At 38.6% G+C, this 26918-nt stretch overlaps 1 protein-coding gene and 1 non-coding gene across 2 annotated transcripts in view; both read left to right on the top strand.

Annotated features, from left to right (window-relative positions):
* The window catches only part of PIK3C3 (phosphatidylinositol 3-kinase catalytic subunit type 3), a 165828-nt gene that overhangs the window by 12710 nt on the left and 126200 nt on the right, over positions 1-26918 (top strand). The window contains exon 4 of the mRNA XM_055559404.1: positions 9414-9543. Coding sequence (XP_055415379.1) covers positions 9414-9543 — 130 coding nt within the window. The remainder of the gene's footprint in view (positions 1-9413; positions 9544-26918) is intronic.
* Positions 24829-24901, top strand: TRNAC-ACA (transfer RNA cysteine (anticodon ACA)). Its single transcript has one exon. It is a non-coding gene; the product is annotated as a tRNA-Cys (tRNA).

Here is a 26918-nt window from a genome sequence, read left to right as displayed (position 1 = left end):
ATGCCTTGGTTTGGCTTAATTTCCCAAGTGGACTTAATCCACTGAACATCTTCTGACTTGTCACCTGGAATTTTTGTGTCTGCTTAGTCACTTCAGTCGTGTCCGACTCTTTGTGACCCTGTGGACCATGGCCCGCCAGGCTCCTGTGTCCATCTGCAAAGGTGCCCTTAGTGTTAAAAGAAAGTAATATGTTCACGTGATCATTTGAATCGTTTGGCATCACCCCATCCTCCATGTCCTCTATCCTTAAATTTCTTTTCCAGGTCCATCCCAAAGCACCTAAATCATTTAGTAAACTAACATCCTGCCAAGTGTTCTGATTTTTTACTTAGTTAAGTTTAGCCAAACTATTCAGTTGAGGGGTAAGGAAAATGAGAGAAGAGAGGGAAGCCTTCTGCTGTTTCTGAAGGTACATTTAAGGATATTCACTGAAAGTGGTATTATGACCTCACTGTACCCAGTTTCTTGGAGACTAAGAAGGTCTGCTGGATGTTGAATCTCTCTCAGTTGAAAGGGAAAGAAAATAAACTTTATAACTGCTGCTACGTCGCTTCAGTCGTGTCTGACTCTGTGCAACCCCATAGACAGCAGCCCATTAGGCTCCTCTGTCCCTGGGATTCTCCAGGCAAGAATACTTGAGTGGGTTGCCATTTCCTTCTCCAAAAACTTTATAAAGTACTTCTTTAATAGTATAACTTTTTTTTTGATCTTTAACATAATAGATAAATATTGAGAGTTTTGATTCTTAACAACCATTTCATACATTTTGTATTGGGCTTATAAAGTAAGCTTTTGCAGATATGGCTGCTAGATATTTACCTGTTTATTACCAGGCTTAGAAACTTTTAAAACATTTGGTCCTTAATCTTATACTGCTCATGAGCTTGTAGCAGTCCTTTACAGTTCCCAGTTTAAATGCTTATGGCATCATTACTTACATACATTACATAATATTCAGTGAAAATCCTCTTTATTATCTCAGGAAAATCTGCTAAGAAATTTTCCATTGGTAATATAAAGATAATAATTGTTTAAAAATTTATGTAACCCTTTTACAGTTAAATAGGGCCTCCCTGATAGCTCAGTAGGTAAAGAATCCGCCTGCAGTTCAGGAGACCCCAGTTTGATTCCTGGGTTGGGAAGATCTGCTGGAGAAGGGACAGGCTACCCACTCCAGTATTCTGGCCTGGAGAATTAATTACATGGATTGTATAGTCCATGGGGTCAAAAAGAGACGGACATGACTGAGTGACTTTCATTTTACTATTAAATAGGGTTTGCCTGGTAGCTCAGACAGTAAAGAATCTGCCTGCAATTCAGGAGATCCCGATTCAATCCCTGGGTTGGAAGGATCCCCTGGAGAAGAAAATGGCAACTCACTTCAGCATTGTTGCCTAGAAAGTTCCATGGACAGACCATGGGGTTGCAAAGAGTAGAACATGACTAAGCAACTAACACACATACACACACAGGCACATCACACATGCAGTTAAATACAGTGTTTTTAAAGATAGTAAGAATGTATCAATATATCCAATGTGTACCTAGTTAAGAAAATTATTTAATGTAGAAGTCTTTGGATTTGCCTGCTCACCTGCACACACTTTTAATCTTAGTCTTTCCATTGCAATTGACAACTTGCTCTTTCAGCTTTGAGGGTATGTTTGAATAGACTTTATAATGTTTGAAAGACCTTGTTAACACTTAAGAGAGAACACACTAACAGAAGACTGTCTGTGCAGTGCATTTTAAAAAGTTACCCAGAGCTCCTTTATGAGTCTGTTCAACCTCTACTCTGGGTCTTCTTGGTCGCTTGTTTTCTTATGTAAAAAAAAAATTAATCATTTTTATTGCTAGTTGCTTTACACTGCTGTATCAGTTTCTGCTGTGTAGCAAAGTAAATCAGCCATACATATACATATATCCTCTCTTGTTTGTATTTCTTTCCCATGTAGGTCCCCACAGAGCACCAAGTTAGGTTCCCTGTTGCATGCAGTAGGCTCTCATTAGTTATCTAATTTATACATCGTAGTGAATATATGTCAGTGCCACTCTCCCAATTCATCCTACCCCACCCCTGTTCCCTGTTAGTATCCATACATTTGTTCTCTATGTATGTGTCTCTGTTTCTGCTTTGCAAATAAGACCTTTACCATTTTTCTTGATTCTTCATTGAGATATGATATTTGTTTTTCTCTTTGATTTACTTTAGTCTGTATGACAGTCTCTGGGTCCATCCACATCTCTGCAGATGACACAATTCTGTTCCTTTTTATGACTAATATTCCATTGTATGTACCACATCTTCTTTGTCCATTCTTCTGTTGATGGACATTTAGGCTGCTTCCACGTCCTGGCTGTTGTAAATAGTGCTGCAGTGAACATTGGGGTACGTATATCTTTTTGAATCATGGTTTCTCTGGGTATGCCCAGTAGTGGGACTGCTGGCTCATATGGTAGTTCTGTTTTTAGTTTTTTAAGGAACCTCCATCTTATTCTCCACAGTGGCTATATCAGTTCACATTCCCACCAACAGTGCAAGAGGGTTCTCTTTTCTCCACACCCTGTCCCGGGTACATTTTTTGATGATGGCCATTCTGACTAATGTGACATGATACCTCATGGTAGTTTTAATTTGCATTTCTCTACTAATTAGTGATGTTGAGCATCTTTTCTTGTGTTTGTTGGCTACCTGTATGTCTTCTTTGGAGAAATGTCTATTTAGGTCTTCCTTCACTGTTTTTTTTTTTTTTGGTATTGAGCGGCATGAGCGGTTTGTATATTCTGGAGATTAATCTTTTGTCAGTTGCTTCATTTAAACATATTTTGTCCCATTCTGAGGGTTGTTTTTTCATCTTGTTTTTTATTTCCTTTGCTGTGTAAAAGCTTTTAAATTTAATTAGGTCCCATTTGTTTATTTTTGTTTTTATTTTCAGTACTCTAGGAGATGAGTCCAAAAAGATCTTGCTATGATTTCTGTCAGAGGGTATTCTACCTGTGTTTTCCTCTAAGAGTTTTATAGTATCTGGCCTTATATTTAGGTCTTTAATCTACTTGAGTTTATTTTTGTGTACGGTGTTAGGTAGTGTTCTAACTTCATTCTTTTACATGCTGCTGTCCAATTTTCTCAGCACCACTTATTTAAGACACTGTCTTTTGTCCATTGTATAGTATTGCCTCCCTTGTCTTAGGTTAGGTGACCATAAATATGCTGGTTTATCTCTAGGTTTTCTATCCTATTCCATTGATCTCTTGTTTTGTGCCAGTACCATACATCTTTTTTTTTTTTTGGTAATGTCTCTGCTTTTTAATTTACTGTCTAGATTTTATTTTTTGTATTTTTATATATATATATATATATTTATTTATTTATTTTTACTGTTCCTCCAGCTTCCGTTTTCTTTCTCAAGATTGTTTTGCTCTTCAGGGTCTTTGTGTTTCCAAATAAGCTGTAAAATTTTTTGTTCTCATCTGTGAAAAATGTCATTGGTAATTTGATAGCAATTGCATTGAATCTGTAAATTGCTTTGGGTAGTATAGTCGTTTTCACAATATTGAGTCTTGTAATCCAGGAACATAGTATATCTCTATCTGTTTCTGTCATCTTTGATTGCTTTTATCAGTATCTTAACAGTTTTCTGCGTATAGTCTTTTGCCTCCTAGGTAGATTTATTCCTAGGTATTTTTTGCTGTTGTTGTTGCAGTGGTAAATAGAATTGTTTCCTTAATTTATCTTTCTAATCTTTCATTGTTAATGTACAGAAATGCAAGAGATTTCTGTGTATTAATTTTGTATCCTACAACTTTACTAAATTTATTGATGAGCTCTAGTCATTTTCTGATGGTATCTTTAGGATTTTCTATGTACAGTATTATGTCTTCTGCAAACAGTGACAGTTTTACTTCTTTTCCAGTTTGGATTCCTTTTATTTCTCTTTCTTCTCTGATGATTGTGGCTAAGACTACAAATCTTTGTTGAATAAATAAAGTGGTGAGAGTGGACACCCTTGTCTTGTTCTTAGAGGAAATACTTTCAGTTTTTTACCAGTGAGAATTATATTTGATGTAGCTTTGTCATATATGGCATTTATTATATAGAGGTAGGTTCCTTCTTTGCCCATTTTCTGGAGAGTTTTTACCATAAATGGGTTGAATTTTGTCAGAAGCTTTTTCTGCATCTATGGAAATGATTACATGGTTTTTATTCTTCACTTTGTTAATGTGGTGGATCACTTTGGTTAATTTGCATATATTGAAGAATCCTTGCATCCCTGCAATCAGTTCAGTTCAGTTCAGTCGCTCAGTTGTGTCCAACTTTTTTGAGACCCCATGAACTGCAGCACTCCAGGCCTCCCTGTCCATCACCAACTCCTGGAGTTCACCCAAACTCATGTCCATTGAGTCGGTGATGCCATCCAACCATCTCATCCTCTGCCGTCCCCTTCTCCTTCTGTCCTCAATCTTTTCCAGCATCAGGGTCTTTTCAAATGAGTCATCTGTTCCCATCATGTGGCCAAAGTATTGGAGTCTCAGCTTCAACATCCGTCCTTCCAATGAACACCCAGGACTGATCTCCTTTAGGATGGACTGGTTGGACCTCCCTGAAGTCCAAGGGACTCTCAAGAGTTTTCTCCAACACCACAGTTCAAAAGCATCAATTCTTTGGCGCTCAGCTTTCTTCACAGTCCAACTCTCACATCCATACATGACCACTGGAAAAACCATAGCCTTTACTAGACGGACCTTTGTTGGCTAGGTTGCAGTAAATCCTACTTGATCCTGGCATCTGATCCTTTTAATGTGCTGTTGGACTCTATTTGCTAGTATTTTGTTGAGGATTTGTGTATGTATGTTCATCAGAGATACTGACCTGTAATTTTCTTTTTTTGTGATACCTTTGTTTGGTTTTGGTATTCAGGTGATAGTGGCCTCATTGAATGAGCTTGGGAGTTTTCTTCTCTCTGCAGTGTTCTGGAAGAGTTTGAGAAGGATACGTCTTAGCTCTTCTCTAAGTGTTTGATAGAATTCTCCTGTGAAGACTTCTGGCTCTGGCCTTTGGAATATTTTTAATCACAGCTTCAATCAGTACTTGTGATTGGTCTGCTCATATTTTCTGTATCGTCCTGATTCAGCCTTGGAAGGTTTTATCTTTCTGACAGTTTGTCCATATTTGGAGCATATGGTTGTTTGTAGTAGTCTCTTATGATTCTTGGTATTTCTGCGGTGTCAGTTGTAGCTTCTCTTTTTTTCATTTCCAGTTTTATAAATATGACTCCTCTCACTTTTTTCTTGATGAGTCTGGCTAAAAGTTTATTGATTTTGTTCATCTTCTTAAAGAAAAACCTTTTTGTTTCATTGATCTTTTCTGTTATTTTGTCTTTATTTTATTTATTTCTGCTCTGATCATTATGATTTCTTTCCTTATACTTAACTTTTGGTTTTGTTTGTTCTTTCTCTAGTTGCTTTAGGTGTAAATTAAGGTGGTTTACTTGAGATTTTACTTATCTCTTGAGATGAGACAGTATTGCTATAAACTTTCGTCTATGAACTGCTTTTGCTGCATCCCAGACTCTGACCTGGCCCAACTTCTGCATGTACTACTTTCTCTCAAAGTCCACTGCTGCTAATGCTAGACTCGTGTCAGTTGTGGGACACCCGTCTATTCAGATATCCCACAGATGCAAGGTTTACCAAACCAATCTCAGGGATTTAGTCTGAGGCTTGTCCAGCTACCTGGAGATTTCATTCCTCTAACTTAGTTGCACAGCCCCTGAGGCTCAGATTTGGTGTTGGCCCCAGCTCTGCATGTAAACCCCCTTCTGGCATCTGTTCTACACCCATGCAAAAGGGAGCGAAAGCAATGGCTGACTGAGGCAGACTTAGTCAGGCCCACAGGGCTGTGCAGCCACACTGGGGTGTGTGTGAATTGCCTGTGGTGGTGGAGATTGGCAGGCAGTTGGGTAACAGAATGGGGCATGCTTACTCTGGTGGGAGTCCCTCCAGGTATCTGTGGAGGCAGGGGCTGGCATGTGGGGACAGTGATACCCCCCACCCCCCCACTCCACATGCCAGTCAACAGTGGTGCCTCATTTCCTAGGCAAACCATACTTCCTTTAGGGACGTTCCACTCAGGGCCTCACACTCCTGTTCTCTTTCTTGTATCCTCAGGGTCAACAGCAGTCCTCTCTCCACATCCGTTCTCTTGTTCAGTCGTGTCTGACTCTTTGCGACCCCATGGACTGCAACACAGCAGGCTTCCCTGTCCTTCACAGTCTCCCAGAGTTTGCTCAAACTTTTGTCCATTGAGTCGATGATGGCATCCAACCTTCTTGTCTTCTGTTGTCCCCTTCTCCCCCTGCCTTCTATCTTGCCCTGCATCAGGGTCTTTTGCAGTGAGTCAGCTCTTCACATCAGGTGTCCAAACTACTGGAGCTTCAGCTTCAGCATCAGTCCTTCCAATGAATATTCAGGGTTGATTTCCTTTAGGATTGACTGGTTTGATCTCCTTGCTGTCCAAGGGACTCTCAAGAGTGTTCTCCAACACTACAGTTCGAAAACATCAATTCTTCAGTGTTGCAGTCCATGGGGTCACAAAGAGTTGGACACGACTGAGTGATTGAATAACAACAACAGCCTCCTTTATGGTCCAACTCTCACATCCATACATGACTACTGGAAAAACCATAGCTTTGACTATATGGACCTTTGTCAGCAAAGTAATATCTCTGCTTTTTAATATGCTGTCTAGGTTTGTCATAGGTTTTCTTCCAAGGAGCAAGCATATTTTAATTTCATGGTTGCAGTCATCGTCTGCAGTGATTTTTAAGCCCAAGAAAATAAAGTCTGTCACTGTTTCCATTGTTTCCCCATCCGTTTGCCATGAAGTGATGGGACCAGATGCCATGATCTTAGTTTTCTGAATGTTGGGTTTTGAGCCAGCTTTTTCACTCTTTTTCACTTTCATCAAGAGGCTCTTTAGTTCTTCTTCACTTTCTGCCTTAAGGGTGGTGTCATCTGCATATTTGAGGTTATCGATATTTCTCCAGGCAGTCTTAATTCCAGTGCTTCATCCAGCCTGGCATTTATCTTGATGTACTCTGCATATAAGTTAAATAAGCAGGTTGACATATATTGTATTGTATTTGACATATATTGTCAAGTACAGCCTTGACGTACTCCTTTCCCAATTTTGAAGCAGTCTGTTGTTCCACATCCTGTTCTAACTGTTGGTTCTTGACCTGCATACAGATTTCTCAGGAGACAGGTCAGGTGGTCTGGCATTCCCATCTCTTTGAGACTTTTCTACAATTTGTTGTAATTTACATAGTCAAAGGCTTTAAGTAGTCGATGATGCAGTAGTAGATGTTTTTCTGGAATTCTCTTGTTTTTGCCATGACTCATCAGAGGTTGGCAATTTGATCTCTGGTTTCTCTGCCTTTTCTAAATCTAGCTTGAACATCTGGAAGTTCTCTGTTCATGTACTGTTGAAGCCTAGAATTTTGAGCATAATTTGCTAGCATGTGAAATAAATGCAATTGTCCGGCAGGTTGAACATTGTTTGACATCGCCTTTCTTTGGGATTGAAATGAGAACTGACCTTTTCCAGTCCTATGGCCACTGCTGAGTTTACCAAATTTGGTGGCATATTGAGTGCAGCACTTTAACAGCATCATCTTTTAGGATTTGAAGTAGCTCAGCTGGAATTCCTTCCCCTTTGTGCTCTTAGCCCCACATTTTTGTATTCAGTCCTCTCAGCCCCCACCAGCACTGGCAAAATCCTGTCTTGGTCAGTGGCGCCCAGGGCTGATTTTGAAGGAGGCTTTGGGATGGACGATGCTCAGGATGCTAGAGCCTGTCCTGGCAGAGGAGACCTTGGCTTGAGGTGTGTGGGGAGGGTGAGTCTGCTCAGATGAGTGCACCTCCCAGTGCTTGTATGGGCTGAAGCGGGTGGGTGGGGATGGGGATTAAAATGACAGCCCCTCCTGTTGCTCACCACTCAGCAGTGGTGCCTTGCTTCTGTGGTGTCCTGGCCTTCTTCTGCAGACTTTCTCAGTTGTTGAACTCCTTACTGCTGTCCATTCAGGCTCTCTTCACAGCCACCAGCTGTCCCCTTCCTGGGTCCATGTCCAAACCCCACTTTCCAGCACCCAGCCCTCCTCCCGACAGAAGACACGTGACTCAGGCTAGGCTGGGCAAGGCTGCAGTACAGACCGTGTGCACGGTTCTTACTTTGTCCTGCCTTTCACAGATGGTCCACCGTGTTCTTTGATCCTCCGAAGGTTCCTTTCTGTCCCCGCAGATTTCCCCACCATGAGGGGATTTTCTGATTGCAAGAACCTCTTCTCGCCTTCAGCTTCCCCCCAGGGTTGCTGGTCCCTTTTTTGATTCTTTTTTTTTCCTTTCTTTTTTTCTACCCCACTGTGAGGGGATTTATCTTGTCCTTTTAGGTGTTCAGAGTCTTCTTCTAATGTTCAGTAGGTACTCTGTGTGAGAATTGTTCCATTTATACATATATTCTTGATGTCCTGGTGAGGAGACATGAATTCCAGGTCCTTCTCTTCTGCCATCCCGACTCCTCTTTGATAGTTTTTGAAGGAAGCAAAAGCGTGACAAAGGTGATACAGTCTTTCACTTTAAAGTAGGATCATCCAGCTCAGTCTGAATTCTGACAATATGTTAAATTTCTGATTTGTAGACATGGGCATTTTTTCTTATTTGAATACAGTATTGTATTCCCTTTTAGACATCTCTCTTATGCAAAAGAAGACAGGAGAAAAATAAGCCTCTACCCAGCGAAAGGAAAATAGTAGCTTATATTTATTGAGTTCGTATTATATGATAGGCACTATTCTAAGTACTTGTTACTTGTATTGGTTTATTTAATATTTCTGTGTGAGACACAGTTACTCTTTATTTTACTCATTTTATAGATGAGGAAGCTAACACAGAGATGTTAAATAGTTTACCAAAAGTCTTGTAAGTAACATTTGGCACAGCAGGGATCCAAATCCCAGCTGTTCAACACCACTGTCTATTAATACTCTGCTGAATTGTCACTTAAAGTGGCAAGTTATGTAATTATTTTAATTTTAGTTTCGATCGATGTAAATGTGACATTCTCTTTCTGGGTAGAAATTTGGTTTCTGTTTCTAAGATTTCCACTGAAGTGATGAAGTATGTGTACCCTATTCCTGATGCTTCTCTTTTTGCACTCTATCTTTGGAATATCTGTAATATTTCTAACTGCTTGAAGGAAAAAAGAAGGATGTGGAAAACAGTGCTACGTGGATTCAGTTGCTTGGTTAATTGCTTTATATTCCACTGGAGGCTTGCTGGAATTGTCTCTATTTAGAAATCTAAAATTTCCCATAATGAACTAAATTAATTCTGTCCTGAACATTCTTTTTGCCTAGCATGTTTCGCCAAGGGATGCATGACTTGAAAGTCTGGCCTAACGTGGAAGCAGATGGATCAGAACCCACCAAAACTCCTGGCAGAACAAGCAGTACTCTCTCAGAGGATCAGATGAGTCGCCTTGCCAAGGTAAAAAAGAAATTACTGAAACAGGTGGAAAGCTTTAAATGATAATCTGTTGTATAAATTGACATTATGAATTCTGTGAGGTTACTTTTTAATTTAAATTCAATCTTTTAATGATAGTTTTATTGAAATATAATTCATGTACCATAAAGTTCACGCTTGGAAAATGTACTGTTCAGTGATTTTTTTTAGTGAATTCACAGAGTTGTGCATTCATTACCATTCTACCTTTAGACCATTTTTATCAAAAATGTAACCATGTACCCATTAGCAGTCATTCCTTGTTCTCTCCTCTCTCCAGCCCCTAGCAACTACTAATCTACTTTCTATCTCTGTGGATTTTCCAGTATTGGATATTTCATGTAAAGAGAATCATGTAATATATTGCTTTTTGTGTCTGAAACTCCAACAGATTTGAAAACATAGAGCTTTTGGTGATACTTTCAGGATGATCACCTCCCTTTTTTGGTCACATAATCTGAAAGATGCATGTGTTATTACATGCTGGAGATTCTTATACTGTTTGAAAATGAAAATTTCTTATACTAGCTAGTTTAAATTGCTCTCACTCCACCATACTCCTCTTTTTGTAAACTGAGTTATTACCTTTTTCTTTCAGAATTGTGTTAATGAAGTGTTTTCCTTTAGCTTTTGTATTTTAAAGTTAAATTCTTTTTTTAAATCACAACAGTTTAACTTATTTTGTGAATATCTGTTCAAAAAGTACTATGTTACATACTAGCTTCCCCCCAGCCGTCTGTTTTACACATGGTGGTGTGTTATGTCCGCGCTGCTTTCTCAGTTCGTCCCACTCTCTTTCCCCAGGTGTGTCTGCATGTTCGTTCTCTACATCTGTGTCTCTATTGCTGCAAACAGTACAGGGAACTATATTCAATATCTTGTAATAACCTGTAGTGGAAAATAATTGGAAAAAGTGATCAGTATCTTGTTATAATCTGTGTTGGACAATAATTGGAAAAAGTGTACACAAACATGTTTTGTTCGAATCACTTTGCTGTACGTGTGAAACATAATATTGTAAATCAACTATACTTGAAAAAAAAAGACTGTGCCAAAAAAAAAGTACTATGTTAGATACTGTTTAAATATCCTTTTACAGTTCTTTAGTTAAGAGATGAGACTTTAATTTTTACATGTAGTTTTCCTTTCTGATCTTATTAGTTATGGAGGACTCTATAATGAATGGTGAAAGTTTTGGTGCCAAACATTTTACAACTTGTTGCCTCAATCTACATGTGGAAGAAATCCTAATTATAAAGACTAAGCACTTGGAGTGTCTAAGCTTTGTGCTTCAATGTAATTTTTTTCAAGTTTATTCTGTCTTTTTATATGTCTCTTTTATGGAAAAATTATATCAGAGCTTCTTAATAAGCATTTTGACCAAATTGCTATTGTCCTCCATAAGTACTATTCCCCTCCATAATAAATAAAACTTAGCTTTCAGTTCAGCTATTCATTGTGAGATTTTGTTGATATTCTTACATGTAATATAGGAAACCCCTTACACTTTTCATATGTATACTTTCTCTTTAAGAATTTATCTTAGTGATGCTATTTTATTGAAGCTACTCTCTGAATTTTATAAACTGTGAATAATAGAAATTGTATCAGAATCACCTCATTAATAAGCTATAAGCTTGTATCTCAAATGCAGGAAAACCTCTTAAATTGTCTTTAAGAACAGCATTCATTATGAGAATGAATATTATGATTCATGTAATAACAAAATTCTGAATTTGAGGAGAAATGGCTGAGTCAAGAAATATAAAGCTATGTAGTTGCACAGTGCATCCACTTTGTTTCTTTTATATTAAAAAAATATTATAGGCTTCTATTCATATGTTCCTAATTTTTTCCCAATTATTTTTTATTTATTTATTTTTTTAAATTATGACTTTAATTGAATGATTATAATAGAAATTTTGCTTTTCACGATTTAATAATTGCAATGAAAATTTTACTTTTAGTAGTCAATTTAACCAACCTTAAAAATAAATATCAACAAGTATCATAAATACCAATAAATATAAAAGAACATGTAAAATTACAAAATTTCTGTCAGAACTTGTACTATAGTTGACATCTTTGATTCATAGAAGAGGAGGATCATATAAACTCTTAAAACATTCTTACAGCAAAGATGAACATAAAACCACTTTATGCTTTTATTATATATATTATTATTGTTGCTGCTGTTGTGTTGCTGTTGTTCAGTTGCTAAGTTGTGTCTGACTCTTTGCCACCACATCAGATCAGATCAGTTGCTCAGTCGTGTCCTACTCTTTGCGGCCCCATGAATCACAGCGCGCCAGGCCTCCCTGTCCATCACCAACTCCCGGAGTTCACTGAGACTCATGTCCATCGAGTCAGTGATGCCATCCAGCCATCTCATCCTCTGTCGTCCCCTTCTCACCACATAGATAGCAGCATTCCAGGCTCTTCTGTTCTCCAGTATCTCCTGGTTCAGTTCCGTCGCTCAGTCGTGTCCGACTCCTTGCGATCCCGTGGACTGAAGCATGACAGGCTTCCCTGTCCATCACCAACGCCTGGAGCTTGCTCAGACTCATGTTTTATCAAGTTGGTGATGCCATCCAACCATCTCATTCTCTGTCATCCCCTTCTCCTCCTGCCTTCAATCTTTCCTAGCATCAGGGTCCTTTCCATTGAGTCAGTTCTTTGCATCAGGTGGCCAAAGTATTGGAGTTTCAGCTTCAGCATCAGTCCTTCCAATGAATAATCAGGACTGATTTCCTTTAGGATGAACTGGTTGGATCTCCTTGCAGTCCAAGGGACTCTCAAGAGTCTTCTTCAACACCACAATTCAAAAGCATCAATTCTTTGGCCCTCAGCTTTCTTGATAGTCCAACTCACATCCATACATGACTACTGGAAAGACCATAGCTTTGACTAGACAGACTTTTGTTGGCAAAGTAATGTCTCTGTTTTTAATGTGCTGTCCAGGTTGGTCATAACTTTTCTTCCAAGGAGCAAGCGTCTTTTAATTTCTTGGCTGCACTCACCATCTGTAGTGATTTTGGAGCCCAAGAAAATAAAGTCTCTCACTGTTTCTATTATTTCCCCATCTATTTGCCATGAAGTGATGGGACTGAATGCCATGATCTTAGTTTTCTGAATATTGAGTTTTAAGCCAACTTCTTCATTCTCCTCTTTGACTTTCATCAAGAAACTCTTTAGTTCTTTACTTTCTGCCATAAGGGTGGTGGTATCTGCATATCTGAGGTTATTGATATTTCTCCCGGCAATCTTGATTCCAGCTTGTGCTTCATCCAGCCTGGCATTTTGTATGATGTACTTTGCACATAAGTTAAATAAGCAGGTTGACAATATGCAGCCTTGACGTACTCCTTTCCTGATTTGGAGTTTGCTCAAATTCATGTCCATTGAGTCGGTGATGCTATCTAACCATCTCACCTTCTCCCGCCCCCTTCTCCTTTTGCCTTCAATCTTTCCCAGCATCAGGGTCTTTTCCAGTGAGTCAACTCTTCACCTCAGTTGGCCAGAGTATTGGAGCTTCAGCTTCAGCATCAGTCTTTCCAAAGAATATTTAGGGATAATTTCCTTCAGAATAACAGGTTTGATGATCTCTTTGCAGCCCAGGAAACTTTCAGTAGTCTTTTCCAGCACCACAGTTTGAAAGCATTAATTCTTTGGTGCTCAGCCTTTTTTATGGTCCAACTCTCACATCTGCACATGACACTGGAAAAAACATTGCTTTGACTATATGCATACCTTTGTCTTTGACAAAGTGATATTTCTGCTTTTTAATACACTATTTAGGTTTGTTATAGTTTTCCTTCCTTTCAATTTCATGGCTGCAGTCTCTGTCTGCAGTGATTTTGGAGCCCAGGAAAATAAAATCTGTCACTGCTACCACTTTTTCGTTTTTTATTTGCTATAAAGTGATGGAACTGGAAATCATGATCCTAGTATTTTGAATGTTGAGTTTTAAGCCAGGTTTTTATTATTCTCTTTAACCTTTATCAAGAGGCTCTTTAGTTCCTATTCCCTTTCTTCCCTTAGTGTTATCATCTGAATTTCTGAAGTTGCTGATATTTCTCCAGCACTCTTGATTCCAGCTTGTGATTCATCCAGCCCCACATTTCACATGATGTACTCTGCATATAAGTTATATAAACAAGGTGACAATATACAGCCTTGTTGTACTTCTGTCCCAGTTTTGAAGCAGTCTGTTGTTCCATGTTCAGTTCTAACTGTTGCTTTTTGACCCACATACAGGTTTCTCAGGAGATAGGTAAGATGGTCTGATACTCCCATCTCTTTAAGAGTTTTCCATAGTTCGTTGTGATCCACACAGTGAAAGGCTTTAGCGTAGTCAGTGAAGTAGAAATATATGTTTTTCTGGAATTCCCTTGCTTTCCGACAAATGTTGACATTTTGCTCTCTAGATCCTCTGCCTTTCCTAAATCCAGCTTGTTCATTTGGGGAAGTTCTTGGTTCATGTACTGCTGAAGCCAAGCCTGAAGCATTTTGAGCATAACCTTGTTAGCATGTGAAATGAGTGCAGTCGTATGGTAGTTTGAACATTCTTTGGCTTTGTCCTTCCCTGGGATTGGAATGAAAAATGACCTTTTCCAGTCCTGTGGCCACAGCTGAGTTTTGTATGACATATTGTATGACAAATTTGCTGACATATTATATGGAGCACTTTCACAGCAGCATCTTTTAGGATTTTAAATAGCTCAGCTAGGTACCCATCACTTCCACTAGCTTTGTTTGTAATAATACTTTCTAAGGCCTATTTGACTTTACACTCCAGGATGTCTGGGTCTAGGTGAATGACCACACCATCGTGGTTATCTGGGTCATTAAGACCCTTTCTGTATAGTTCTTCTGTGTATTCTTGCAACCTTTTCTTAATCCCTTCTGCTTCTGTTAGGTCGTTACTGTATCTGTCCTTTATCATGCCCATCCTTGCATGAAATGTTCCCCTTGATATCTCCCAGTTTTCTTGAAGAGGTGGCTAGTCTTTGCCATTCTACTGTTTTTCTCTGTTTCTTCACATTGTTCATATAAGAAGGCCTTTTTATTTCTCCTTGCTATTGTCTGGAACTCTGCATTCATTTGAATGTATCTTTCCCTTTCTCCCTTTCCTTTTGCTTCTCTTCTTTGCTCAGCTATTTGTAAAGCCTTCTCACACAACCACTTTACCTTCTTGCATTTCTTTTTCTTGGGGATGGTTTTGGTTACCTCCTCCTGTACACTGTTATAAACCTCCATCCATAGTTTTACTTCACTTTATCAGATCTAATTCCTTGCATCTATATGTCACTTCCATTATATAATCATAAGGGATTTGATTTCAATCATACCGGAATGGCCTAATGGTTTTCCCTACTTTCTTTAGTTTAAGCCTGAATTTTGTAGTAAGGAGCTCATGATCTGAGTCACAGTCAGCTCCAGGCCTTGTTTTTATTGACTGTATTGAGCTTCTCCATCATTGGCTGCAAAGAGCACAATAAATCTGATTTCAGTATTGACCATCTGGTGATGTCCATGTGTAGAGTCTTCTCTTGAGCTGTTGGAAATATTGTTTGCTATGACCAGTCTGTTCTCTTGACGAAACCCTGTTAACTTTTGCCCTACTTCATTTTATACTCCTGTGTAGTGGTTCATATTCTATTGATTCTAAAAGCACTGACATAGCAAATAATGGGGATTTTTTTCTCTCCACCTTAGTAAAAGAAAAAACATGCAGTCAGCGTTTGCCAGTTGTGGGATTGTTGTTCATGCCATTCCTTTTTTTCTGTAAAACATATGCCTGGAGTAGAGCATTGTTTAGGACCTGCCTAAGCGAATGATATGGCTATGCTCTTAGATTTGTTTTTGTTGTTGTTTGATTAGTGCCTGTTTCTTGACTTAAATTTTTCAGACTGGCTTCCTGAATATTTCCTTTCTGTTATGCCAGAAAAAGTATACTTTGATATTTGTTGTGATCTTAATTTCTAAACTTACCAAAGAGAGTACACTTTGATACTAGGTATGCTCTGAACTTAAAATATATTTTGGTATTGTTTTTTCTTTAAATTATGCCACAGTAGCTCTTTCTCCCTCCTCTCTTCCTCTCAGTTTTCTGGTTCCACATTAAAAAATTTGTCCTGTTAGATTGTCATTCTCATCTACAAAATATTTTGAAACTGTCTGTGGTGCAATATACTTTTAAAACCTGGGGAAAGAATGTCTGTGCTCATTTTTCCATTTTCATGTAAAAGGAACAGATACTTCTGTTTCTCACACTATCATTTTAAGAAAAGAAATGAGTATTCTAATAGATGATGTTTAAGTGGTTAGAACTGAACAATTTCTTTCGTATTGTACTTTGATTTTTTAGCCAGTGAATTTACTCTGATTGTTTCTAATTGTTAAGAAGGTGACTTTGTTAGCAGAAGGAAGCTGGAGACTTCTTCCTGTGGGCCTTGGCTCTTGGTAGAGATGCAAAGAATTTAAGGTCTTACCCCATTGCAAGAAGGCTTATTAACAATAAGGAAAGAAAGAACAAATTGCAAAGAGTTGGACCCGACTAAGTGCACACAAAGAACAGAGAGAACAGTTCATGAGAGAGGGCCGCCAAGGGAGGCAAATTTCCCTGGAGGGTTGGACTACAAGAGTTTTTAAGGCAGGATCATTTGCATAATCCAGGGAGTTTGTTGAGTAACTGCTGCAAGTTATAGTAATATGGAAGGATGCTCTACTGTGCATGTCCTTTACATAATTCAGTCTGTTATAATTAGATGTATGTTTTCAAGGAATATTTATGAGCAGTTAAAGTCCAGTGGCCACCAAAGGTTACCTTAGTACTGGATAGTTAGGGGTGTGTCAGTGTGCTAGAGTGGGGAAAGTCCTGACAGTCCTGCTGATGGGGGGTTTTAAAGCCGCCTGACTATTTTTGGAGTACTGGTGGGCGTATTAGGGGCGGGACTGGTAAATTGCTTGGTGAGGTTATGGGGCTCTTGGATGGTTAGTTGAAGGGACCGCCTCTCATTGCTCTCTGCTACCTTCCTGTTGATCAGCTTAAACATAAAATGGTGTGTATTAATCTTAATAATACACAGTGTATTATTAAATACACAGTGTATTAAATAATACACAGTGTATTATTATTATTATTAAATAATACACAGTGTATCTTAAAGTGTAGTTTCCATGCATCCTGTAAGCCAAAATAAATAGCAAAGTGACAGTTTTCAAACTACAGATTAAGAGAGTTTATTCAGTTAAAGAACTGCTTTAGTCTTGGCTGCTTCCAGTTAATAGGATAAAAGGGCTGGGAAATGAAGATGAACTTTTTAAATGGCCTGTGAAAAGACAGTGTTATATAATTACTAAGCAAAGAACCTCAAACTCAAGCTGTACTAAATATTCTAATTCTTATTGATAGATCTGAAAGTAAATTATAACTGCAATTTGAATAATTGAAGTTTAAAAGCCTGATATCTAGGTTTAACATTTTTTAAGAGTTTAAATACTCCTGGAATAGTTTTTGTGGAGTTAACTTTTAATGATTTTACATCATTTTTTGAACATGCCTAATTTTCGTTTGAGGAAAAATTGAGTGTAAGAAAAGAAAACAACTCAATAGTCTTCAGTTTAGTTCTTACTTTGTATAACTTGAATTTCTTAGACTTAGGAGGGAACAGGAAGATAGTGAATGTATTGAAATATACTCTTTCCCCCATCTTCCTCATTGTCTTCTCTTTCCCGTCTCTAAATTTCCCCAATTATTTCTTATTAATGTGTAGTAACTTTCTGTTAGAATTGATTTGTGAAAATAATAAAAGGCCAGACAGACCTCTTGGGCATTTTATTACACTTTGGTTGTCTGTGAGCCAACCTTTTAATAATTGTGGGTCTTACTTGAGCTCCATTTTTCAGCTTGTCATAGTTTAAGAGTTTTATGACTAGGCTGCATATCCACCTGGGGTTTTGGATGTGACTACTAAGTTTTAGTGTTTGATTTATATTTGAGTTCATGTCTTTAGATAAAAGTGTCCATCTCCACTGTCTTCATTTTAGCAGCTCTGCTTGTTGCCTTTGGAATGTGCTTTAGTTTCTGTCAATTTGATTAAGAGGAGGCAAAAGAAAGTAAGGACTATTTGAAAAATGCTTTGTGCGACACAGATAGGGTAGGGAATCTTAGGGAGAGGGTATAGATGAGCACTGCTACAGAGAAGTTGTGGTAGGATGTGGTTATGTTTCATGCTGACCCATAGAGTGCCTTGAAGGGGTAATTGTGGGTCCAGAATCAGACTCAGGTTTGTAACCGCAGGAACTGGATTTATTTTAGTTCATCCAGAAAAAGTTAGTATCTTGAACATAGGTTCATGCCAATCAATTCAAAGGGTTATTTTTAACCTTATGATGTAGACCTGTACTGTCATAATAGCCTCGATTCACATATGGCAACTTAATTAAAATTAAATAAATTTAAAATCAGTTGCTTTGTTACCATAATCACATTTCAAGTGCTCAATAGCCATGTGTGGCTAGTGGTTACCTAGTAGACAGTGCAGGTAGGGGAATGTTTCCATTATTGCTGAAAGTTCTGTTGAGCAAGTTCTGTTGAGCAGCACTGGTCTTGAATGCCAATTTAATAATTTTTAAATAGTGAGTGACCGTATTATCTTTATGGTAACCATGCTACTTGTGCCTGTTACCCAGGACACCATTTTTCAAGGCAAGTTGCAAATTAAATTAGTCTTCAGGAGATTATTAATTTCTTAATCATGAAGGACCCTGAAGGAGCTAGAAAGCTTGTGAGATATTTCTCTCAGTTTGAGGAAATCTTTAAAGTTCTTTTCCTCTTTCTCTCTTGACATCATTTCTCTAGTTTCTTGAATATACTGTATGTTTTCAATAAACATTGACTAATTATCATGATCACAAAATAATCCTTTACAACTGAGACTAAGGTAACGAAGAAATTTTCTTGTTAAAAAATTTTATGAAATGAAATTGAGGCTATTTAAATTATTTTACAGTACTAATTGACCTGCTGAAATATTTACCCTTGAAAGTAAATATTTTACATAGAATGAACTGCATTGAATGAGTACTTGTCTTGAGGTATGAATTTAGAGGAGTTCACTGAGATTTTAAGTGTGTGGACAAGTCCTCTTTATCGCCACCATCATCACTTCTTCTTGTTGCTGATGCACTCCTAAATGTTGGAGATTTAAGAACTAGATTACCAGGTTGAAACTGTTATTATTAGTGACGTTATGAGTAATGCTAAAATAGTAATAATCACCTTGCATGTATAAACAGCATTAATTGCTGGGGTCCAGCCCCGGCTGATCCAAGGTATTCGAAGTGGGGACGGTGTCGGCGACCTATTTAATTATTTATTCATCAAAGATATAAAGAGTAATAGAATGAGAATAGGTCAGTAGGAAAATTCAGTGGAGAAAAGAGGCTGAGTAGCTTGGTTTACGCGGGGGACCAATAAAACTTCAAGACAAGAAGTTTGCACCACTTATGTAGGCTACAGGCGTCCTTCCGTTCTCCCGAAGGAGAGGAGACACTGAGGCCTCCCCGGTCGGATCTTAGAAGCCCAGGCATAATTAGTAAGCATGGTGGGTTCCGCGCTCCAGATGGAGACTCAGCCAGAGTGAGAGAGAGACATGGGGAGACCAGTCTTTCGAGGAACTGATCCCAATTCTTTATTTTCCATGGTCTACTTTTATACACTGAGATGTTATGCAAAAGTCACGTGGGGTCAGCAGTCCTGACTTTTATCAAAGTCAGGTGCTTCATACAAATGTATACAGAGGTCTCAGGGGTGTTACATCATCTTCTGGCCAGGGGGGCCTGCTGACAATTTATGACCCTCTCCTTGTGACAGCAGTCAGTCAACCAGGACACTTATTTCTCCAGGGGTGATTATTCTTAAACAGACACCACCCAAATAAAGTTACATTCCTATAGGGTGAGGGTGTAGTGGGTTTTAATTAAGGAAAGAATTTACTTAGCCTAAGGTCTAACATGATTAATATCAAAGGTTAATACTTATTTCTTCTATATATTCATTAATGTGTATAAGGGCAGGGGATGTGGAGACTTAGCAGTAAACATTGGCTCAACAAATGAAAATCCCTTCACCAATACAATTTCTAATCAGCCCATTATACTTATACTAATGGTTTTCTAACTTCTCTAAAGAACCTGTTTTTAGAAGGTTTAAAGCATCTCGTGCCTCTCACAGTTGAGAGGCTGTGAGCAATCACATGTGGCCGGACAAGCCTGTCAGGCAGGCTAGAGAACCTTCAGAGGAGTTTGTAGGTTGAAACATTCCTATCACACCCAGGAATTATTATTAACTGGAGCTCTAAGTTAACTCCTTCTCCGAAAGAGGTGGTGGGGGACAGCCCCCCGTAAAGTCAGAGGTGTAGGGGAGAGCGCAAAGTAGTAAAGTAGGCAGGCTCTGGTTATGGGGGTAGATGCTTGAGGATTTCCAGGGGGACTCCTGAGGCTCGATCCCGCCTTTGCGTATGTCGAGCCTCCTTCCTCATGACCTTTGCCATGGGCGGAGTGCCTCACGCGGCCCCCAACAATTAATAGCTCTAAAACCCTTGAGCATGGATCAGGAACTAAAATGGAGACTGTTTTTCATTCAAATTCCAATTGTGTCTTGTTCACTTGTGATATTAGATAGCTACTTAACCTTTACGAAGTCATGAATTCCTCATCTATAAATAGGAGTAATTATTATATCTACTTTTTTGAGTTTCTATGAAGACTAGATATAAATGAGGTTAAATAAATAGTTAAAGGATTTAACATATTATGGGACAGTTGTTCAGTCGCTAAGTCATGTCTGACACTTTGTGACCCTGTGGACTACAGCACGCCAGGCTTCCCTGTCGTTCACTATCTCCCAGAGTTTGCTCAAACTCATGTCCATTGAGTTGGTGATGCCATCCAACCATCTTACCTCTATTGCTCCCTTCTCCTCCTGCCCTCAATCTTTACCAGCATCAGGGTCTTTTCCAGTGAGTTGGCTCTTTGCCTCAAATGGCAAAACTGTTGAGACTTCAGCTTCAGCATTAGTCCTTCGGATGAATATTCAGGGTTGATTTCCTTTAGGATTGACTGGTTTGATCTCCTTGCAGTCCAAGGGACTCCCAAAAGTCTTCTCCAGCACTACAGTTCAAAAGCATCAATTCTTGGTCACTCAGCCTTCTTTATGGTCCAGCTCTCACATCTGTACATGACTACTAGAAAAACTAAGTGTGTTAGTCACTTAGTCACATCTGACTCTGACCACAGAGACTGTAGCCCTCCAGGCTTCTCTGCACATGGAATTCTCCAGGCAAGAATACTGGAGTGGGTGGCCATTCCCTTCTTCAGAGAATCTTCCTGACCCAAGGTTTGAACCCATGTCTCCCGGGATTGCAGGAGGATTCTCTACCGTCTGAGCCACCAGGGAATCCCAGAAAAACCATAGCTTTGACTATACAGCCTTTTGTCAGAAAAGTAGTATCTCTGCTTTTTAATATGCTATCTAGGTTTTTCATAGCTTTATTTCCAAGGAGCAAGTATCTTTTAATTTCATGGCTACAGTCACCTTCCGCAGTGATTTTGGAGCACAAGAAAATAAAGTCTATCACTATTTCTACTTTTCCTCGGTTTGCCATCAAGTAATGATGCTGGATGCCATGATCTTAGTTTTTTGAAAGTTGTTGCTTTTCCACTCTCCTCTTTCACCTTTATCAAGAGGCTCTTCAGTTGTTCTTCCTTTTCTGCCATTAGGGTGGCATCCTGCATATCTGAGGTTGTTGATATTTCTTCTGACAATCTTAATACCAGCGTGTGATTCATCCAGCTTGGCTTCCCTGGTGGCTCAGATGATAAAGAATCTGTCTGCAATGCAGGAGACCTGGGTTCGATCCCTGGATTGGCAAGATCCCCTGAAGGAGGCCATGACAGCCCACTCCACTCTACTTGCCAGGAGAATCCTCATGGACAGGGGAGCCTGGCGGGCTACAGTCCAAGGGGTTGCAAAGAGTGGGACACGGCTGAGCAACTAAGCACACAGCACATTCTGCATAGAAGTTAAACAAGCATAGTGACACTCACTGTATAGCCTGTTGTACTCCATTGCCAGTTTAGAACCAGAACATTGTTCCATGTCTCATTTTAACTGTTGCTTTTTTACCCGCATATAGGTTTCTCAGGAGACAAGTAACATGGTCTGGTACTCCCATCTCTAAGAATTTCCCACAGTTTGTTGTGATCCACACAAAGGCTTTAGTGTAGTCAGTGAAGGAAAAGTAGATGGTTTTCTGGAATTTCCTTGGTTTTTCTACAATCCAGTGAATGTTGGCAATTTGATCTCTAGTTCCTCTGCCTTTTCTAATTCTAGCTTGTACATCTGGAAGGTCTCAGTTCACATACTCCTAAAACCTAGTTTGAAAGAGTTCAAGCATAACCTTGCTGACATGTGAAATGAACGTAATCGTGTGTTAGTTTGAACCTTCTTTGGCATTGCCCTTCTTTGGGATTGGAATGGACACTGACCTTTTCCAGTCCTGTGGCCACTGTTAAGTTTCCCAAATTTGCTGACATGTTGAATGTAGCCCTTTAACAGCATCTTAGGATTTTAAATAGCTCTGCTCAGATGCCATCACCTCCACCAGCTTGTTCGTAGTAGTGCTTCTTAGACAGTACTGAGCACTCATAAATGTTAGCTGTTGTTATTTGATCTTATTTGCTTTGCTTTCATTTGAATCTAACAAGTGTAATGATTGGCTTTGTAATATACACTGTTTTTATTCTCATGAAATGTACATTGTTTTTAAACTCCTGAAAGGATGGAAGCTTAGAGAAGTTAAGTGCTGTATTTTAATGATTCAAGTAAACAAAAAATTGTTTTACCAGGACCTGAAATCAGGTCTTTAAATCCTTTTTATAAATACCTTTCTAAAAATAAGTATCAGTGTCATGTTTTAGATTTAGGGTTGTGAAGAATTAGTTTGCGTAGAGAATGTTAAAAAATAGAGACATTACTTTGCCAACAAAGGTCCGTCTAGTCAAGGCAATGGCTTTCCCAGTAATCATGTATGGATGTGAGAGTTGGACTATAAAGAAAGCTGAGCACTGAAGAATTGATGCTTTTGAACTGTGGTGTTGGAGAAGACTCTTAAGCGTCCTTTGACTGCAAGGAGATCCAACTAGTCCATCCTAAAGGAAATCAGTCCTGAATATTAGTTGTAAAGATTGATGCTGAAGCTGAAACTCCAATACTTTGGCCACCTGATGTGAAGAACTGACTTATTTGAAAGGACCCTGATGCTGGTAAAGACTGAAGGCAGGAGGAGAAGGGGACGACAGAGGATGAGATGGTTGGGTGGCATCACTGACTCAATGGACATGAGTTTGAGCAAACTCTAGGAATTGGTGAAGGACAGGGAAGCCTGGTGTGATGCAGTCCATGGGATTGCAAGGAGTTGGACATGACTGAGCAACTGAACTGAACTGAGAGAATTTCATTATTTTCAAGAATGTTAAAGTTGAAAGGTAGAAGAGGCAGAGTATGAAATGAAAAAATGTAATTGGTTGGCCTTAATGTTTGTTTGTTTTTTTTCTGTAAGATGGCTCTTGCTTGTCTTTAACTTCATTCAGAACAATTTTGCTAGATTATATTGAGACAGCAGTCATATCAGTGTGCATTTAAAAAAAAAGCAAACTTTTATTTTCTTTTGGCAACATGTCCCTTTATCTGGTTTTTAATTTTTTAAATTATGAAAAAGTAAGCCACTAGATCCCACCCAGTATGTATAGGATTTGATTTTATTGTGATCCTACCGTTTCATTGTGGCTTCACCTTTTTCTTGGAATATAGGGTATCTTTTTGTGTGTGGTTTCCAGGGTCCTTCTGTTGATGGTTGTTCAATAGCTAGTTGGGATTTGGGGGCTCTCACAGGAGGAGATGAGCATACTTCCTTTAACTACACCATCTTGATTTGATCTCTTTTTTAAAAAAAGCTTTTATTCAAAATTGGTGAGTTTTTGTGTAGCCATTTTAATAGTGAAGATGAAGGGAAAAAAGTAACATTTTCAGCTTATTATGCTTTAGTTTTTCAAGAAAAGTAAAAATGCAACTGAAACACACACACAAAAAGATTGTGTAGTGGATGGAGAAGGGGCTGTGACTGAGCAAACATGTCAGAAGTGGTTTGCAGTGTTGCATGCTGCAAATTTCTCACTAAAGGATTCTCCAAAGTCAGCTAGACCAGTTAAAGTTGATAGTGATAAAATTCAGACATTATTTGAGTACAGTCAATGCAGGAGATAGCCTGTACTCAGGAGAGAGCCAACACACAGAAAATATCCATATCAAGCATTGAAAATCATCTGCATCAGCATGGTCATGTTAATCACATTGATGTTTGACTTTCACATTAAAAAAAACCCTTCTTGACTATATCTTATATGCTATTTTCTACTGAAGTGAATGACAGTGTTTCGTTTTTAAAACAAATTGTGATAGGCAATGACAAATTCATACTGTACAATAGTGTAGAACAGAAGAGATCATGGGGCAAGTGAAGTGAACCACCACCAACCACATCAAAGACCTGCCTTCGTCCAAAGAAAGTAATGCTGTGTATATGGTGGGATTGGAAGGGAGTGCTCTATTATAAGCTCCTTCTGGAAAACCGAACGATTAGTTTTGCTCCCAGTTACACCAACTGAAGGCAGCCCTTTATAAAAAGTGTCAGAATTAGTCAACAGAAAATGCATAATCTCCATCAGGATATTGCAAGATTGTATGTTTCTTTGATGACAGACAAAGGCTGTTAAAGCTTGGCTGGGAAGTTCTGAGTCATCTGTGGTATTCATCTTTGGATTTCCATTTATTTTGGTATTTACACAATTCTATTAGTGGAAACATTTCAGTTCCCTGGAAGACTATAGAAAGGGCACTTGGAACAGTTCTTTGCTTATGAAGATAAGGTATTTGGGGAAGATGGAGTTAAGAAGTTGCCTTTAAAATGGCAAAAGGTAGTAGAACAAAATGGTGAATACATTGTTCGGTAAAGTTCATGGTGAAAATGAAAAATGAGGTCTTTTATTTTTACTGAAGGAACTTTTTGGCCAACCCTGATATATTCCTATAGGTCCTCAGGTATAGCATAGAAGATGGTGAGTCAAGAAACAGTGACTTTGCTGTGGTGAGTGAGCAAATAAATATCTGTGCTATAAATGAACTGTCCTTAACCAAAGACTTCCCGGGTGGCCCAGACGGTAAAAGCGTCTGCCTACAAAGCGGGAGACCCAGGTTCGATCCCTGGGTTGGGAAGATCCTCTGGAGAAGACAATGGCAACCCACTCCAGTATTCTTGCCTGGAAAATCCCATGGGCAGAGGAGCCTAGTGGGCTTCAGTTCACAGGGTTGCAAAGTCGGACAGGACTAACTGAGCATGCACGCACATATCTTTATTGATTCATCTGTAGATGAACACTACTGTGTTTTGGCTGTTGTAAATAGTGCTGCTATGAACCTTGGGGTGCATGTATCTCTTTGAACTAGTTTTCATCTTTTCTGGATACATGACCAGGAGTGGGATTGCTGAATTATCTGGTAACTCTTATTTTTAGTTTTCTAAAGCACTTGTGATGTTTTCCATAGTGGCCACACCAATTTACCTGTCCACCAGCACCTTTTCTCTACACCCTCTCCAGCATTTATTATTTGTAGACTTTTTGATGATGACCATTAGATTGGTGTGAGGTAATTTATTATTGTAGTTTTGATTTGCATTTCTCTAATAATTAGCAGTGGTAAGTATCTTTTCATGTGCCTGTTGGCTCTCTTTATGTCTTCTCTAGAGAAATGTCTGTTTAGGTCTTCTTCCTGTTTTTTGACTGGATTGTTTGGGGTTTTTTGAAGCTATATGAGCTGTTTGTACATTTTGGAAATTAAGCACATCATTTGTAAATATTTTCTCCCATAGTTTGTCATTTCATTTTGCTTATGATTTTCTTCACTGTATAAAAGCTTTCAAATTTAATCTGTCCCAATAGTTTACTTTTGCTTTTATTTCTTTTGCTTTGGGAGACTGATCTAAGAAAGGACTGCTATGACTTAATGTCAGAGAAAGTTTTGCCTACAGTCTCTTCCAGGAGTTTTATAGTGTCATGTCTTATAATTAAATCTTCAAGCCATTTTGAGTTTTATTTTTGTGTTTGATGTGAGGGAGTGTGCTAACTTCAGTGATTTACATATGGCTGAAAGGACACTTTTTTTCATGTGAAGAGATCTAATCAAGGACAGACATTGCAAAGAATACCAACTTTCCCCCCAAAAGCCCTAAAATAGCTCAGGTGGTAAAGAATCTGCCTGCAGTGCAGGAGACCTGGGTTTGATTCCTGAGTCGGGACGATCCCCTGGAGAAGGAAATGGCAACCCACTCCAGTATTCTTGCCTGGAGAATCCCATGGACAGAGGAGCCTGGCAGGCTATAGTCCATGGGGTCACAAGAGTTGGACATGACTTAGTGAATAAACCAAACCTAAGAACTTTGTGTTATATTTTGAAAATGATTAATTACATAATCATAATGAGGGAGACAGATCATTAATAGGTCCTATTGAATAATTTATTTTCTTAAACTAATTTTATCTAGAATATCAGTTTATTCACAAAGCTACTTCAAGGTAGAAATATGTTCAGAAACCAAGAAAAATATGCTTAATCAGCTTGCTATACTATAGAGAAAATAGTCTCTTTTCTTTTCAGAACAGCTGAAAAATATCATGATGATGATGACACTGTTATGATTCCTATAATTCACAGAGAGAATGGAGTCCAACTGACCACATTATATCAATGAAAAATGTTCACAAACACAGAAATACTTGGCTAGTCATTGATCCACTGTGAGAGCTATAAATCAGGGGTTTTGACTGCCAGTCTTTCTACGGGGTTTTAATGTACCTTAGTCAGTCAGTTTAGTTGCTCAGTTGTGTTCAGCTCTTTGCGACCCCATGGAGTGCAGCACACCAGGCTTGCCTGTTCATCACCAACTCCCAGAACTTACTCAAACTCATTACTATTTAAATCTTCCATAAATTTTGTTCTATTAATTTTAAAAGCATAAAATTAAAGGTAATGCTTTTAATTATCAAACCATGTCTCTGAAAATTCCATGTTTCTCATTTCTCTAAAATCTAACTGCAAATATCATGATGTGGATATTGGTTTAAAAACCCATGTAAATTATCACTTTGATAATCTGTTCTTCAATTTATAAACAAAAATGATACCTAGCTTATAAATCACATTTCAAAAATCAAAACATTTGCCAAATTTCAGT

The sequence above is a fragment of the Bubalus kerabau genome, chromosome 21 (assembly GCF_029407905.1).
Source record: "Bubalus kerabau isolate K-KA32 ecotype Philippines breed swamp buffalo chromosome 21, PCC_UOA_SB_1v2, whole genome shotgun sequence".
In the NCBI taxonomy this organism is placed as follows: Eukaryota; Metazoa; Chordata; class Mammalia; order Artiodactyla; family Bovidae; genus Bubalus; species Bubalus kerabau.
The sequence above is the reverse complement of the archived record's forward strand: the minus strand, read 5'-3'. Positions and strand labels throughout refer to the sequence as shown.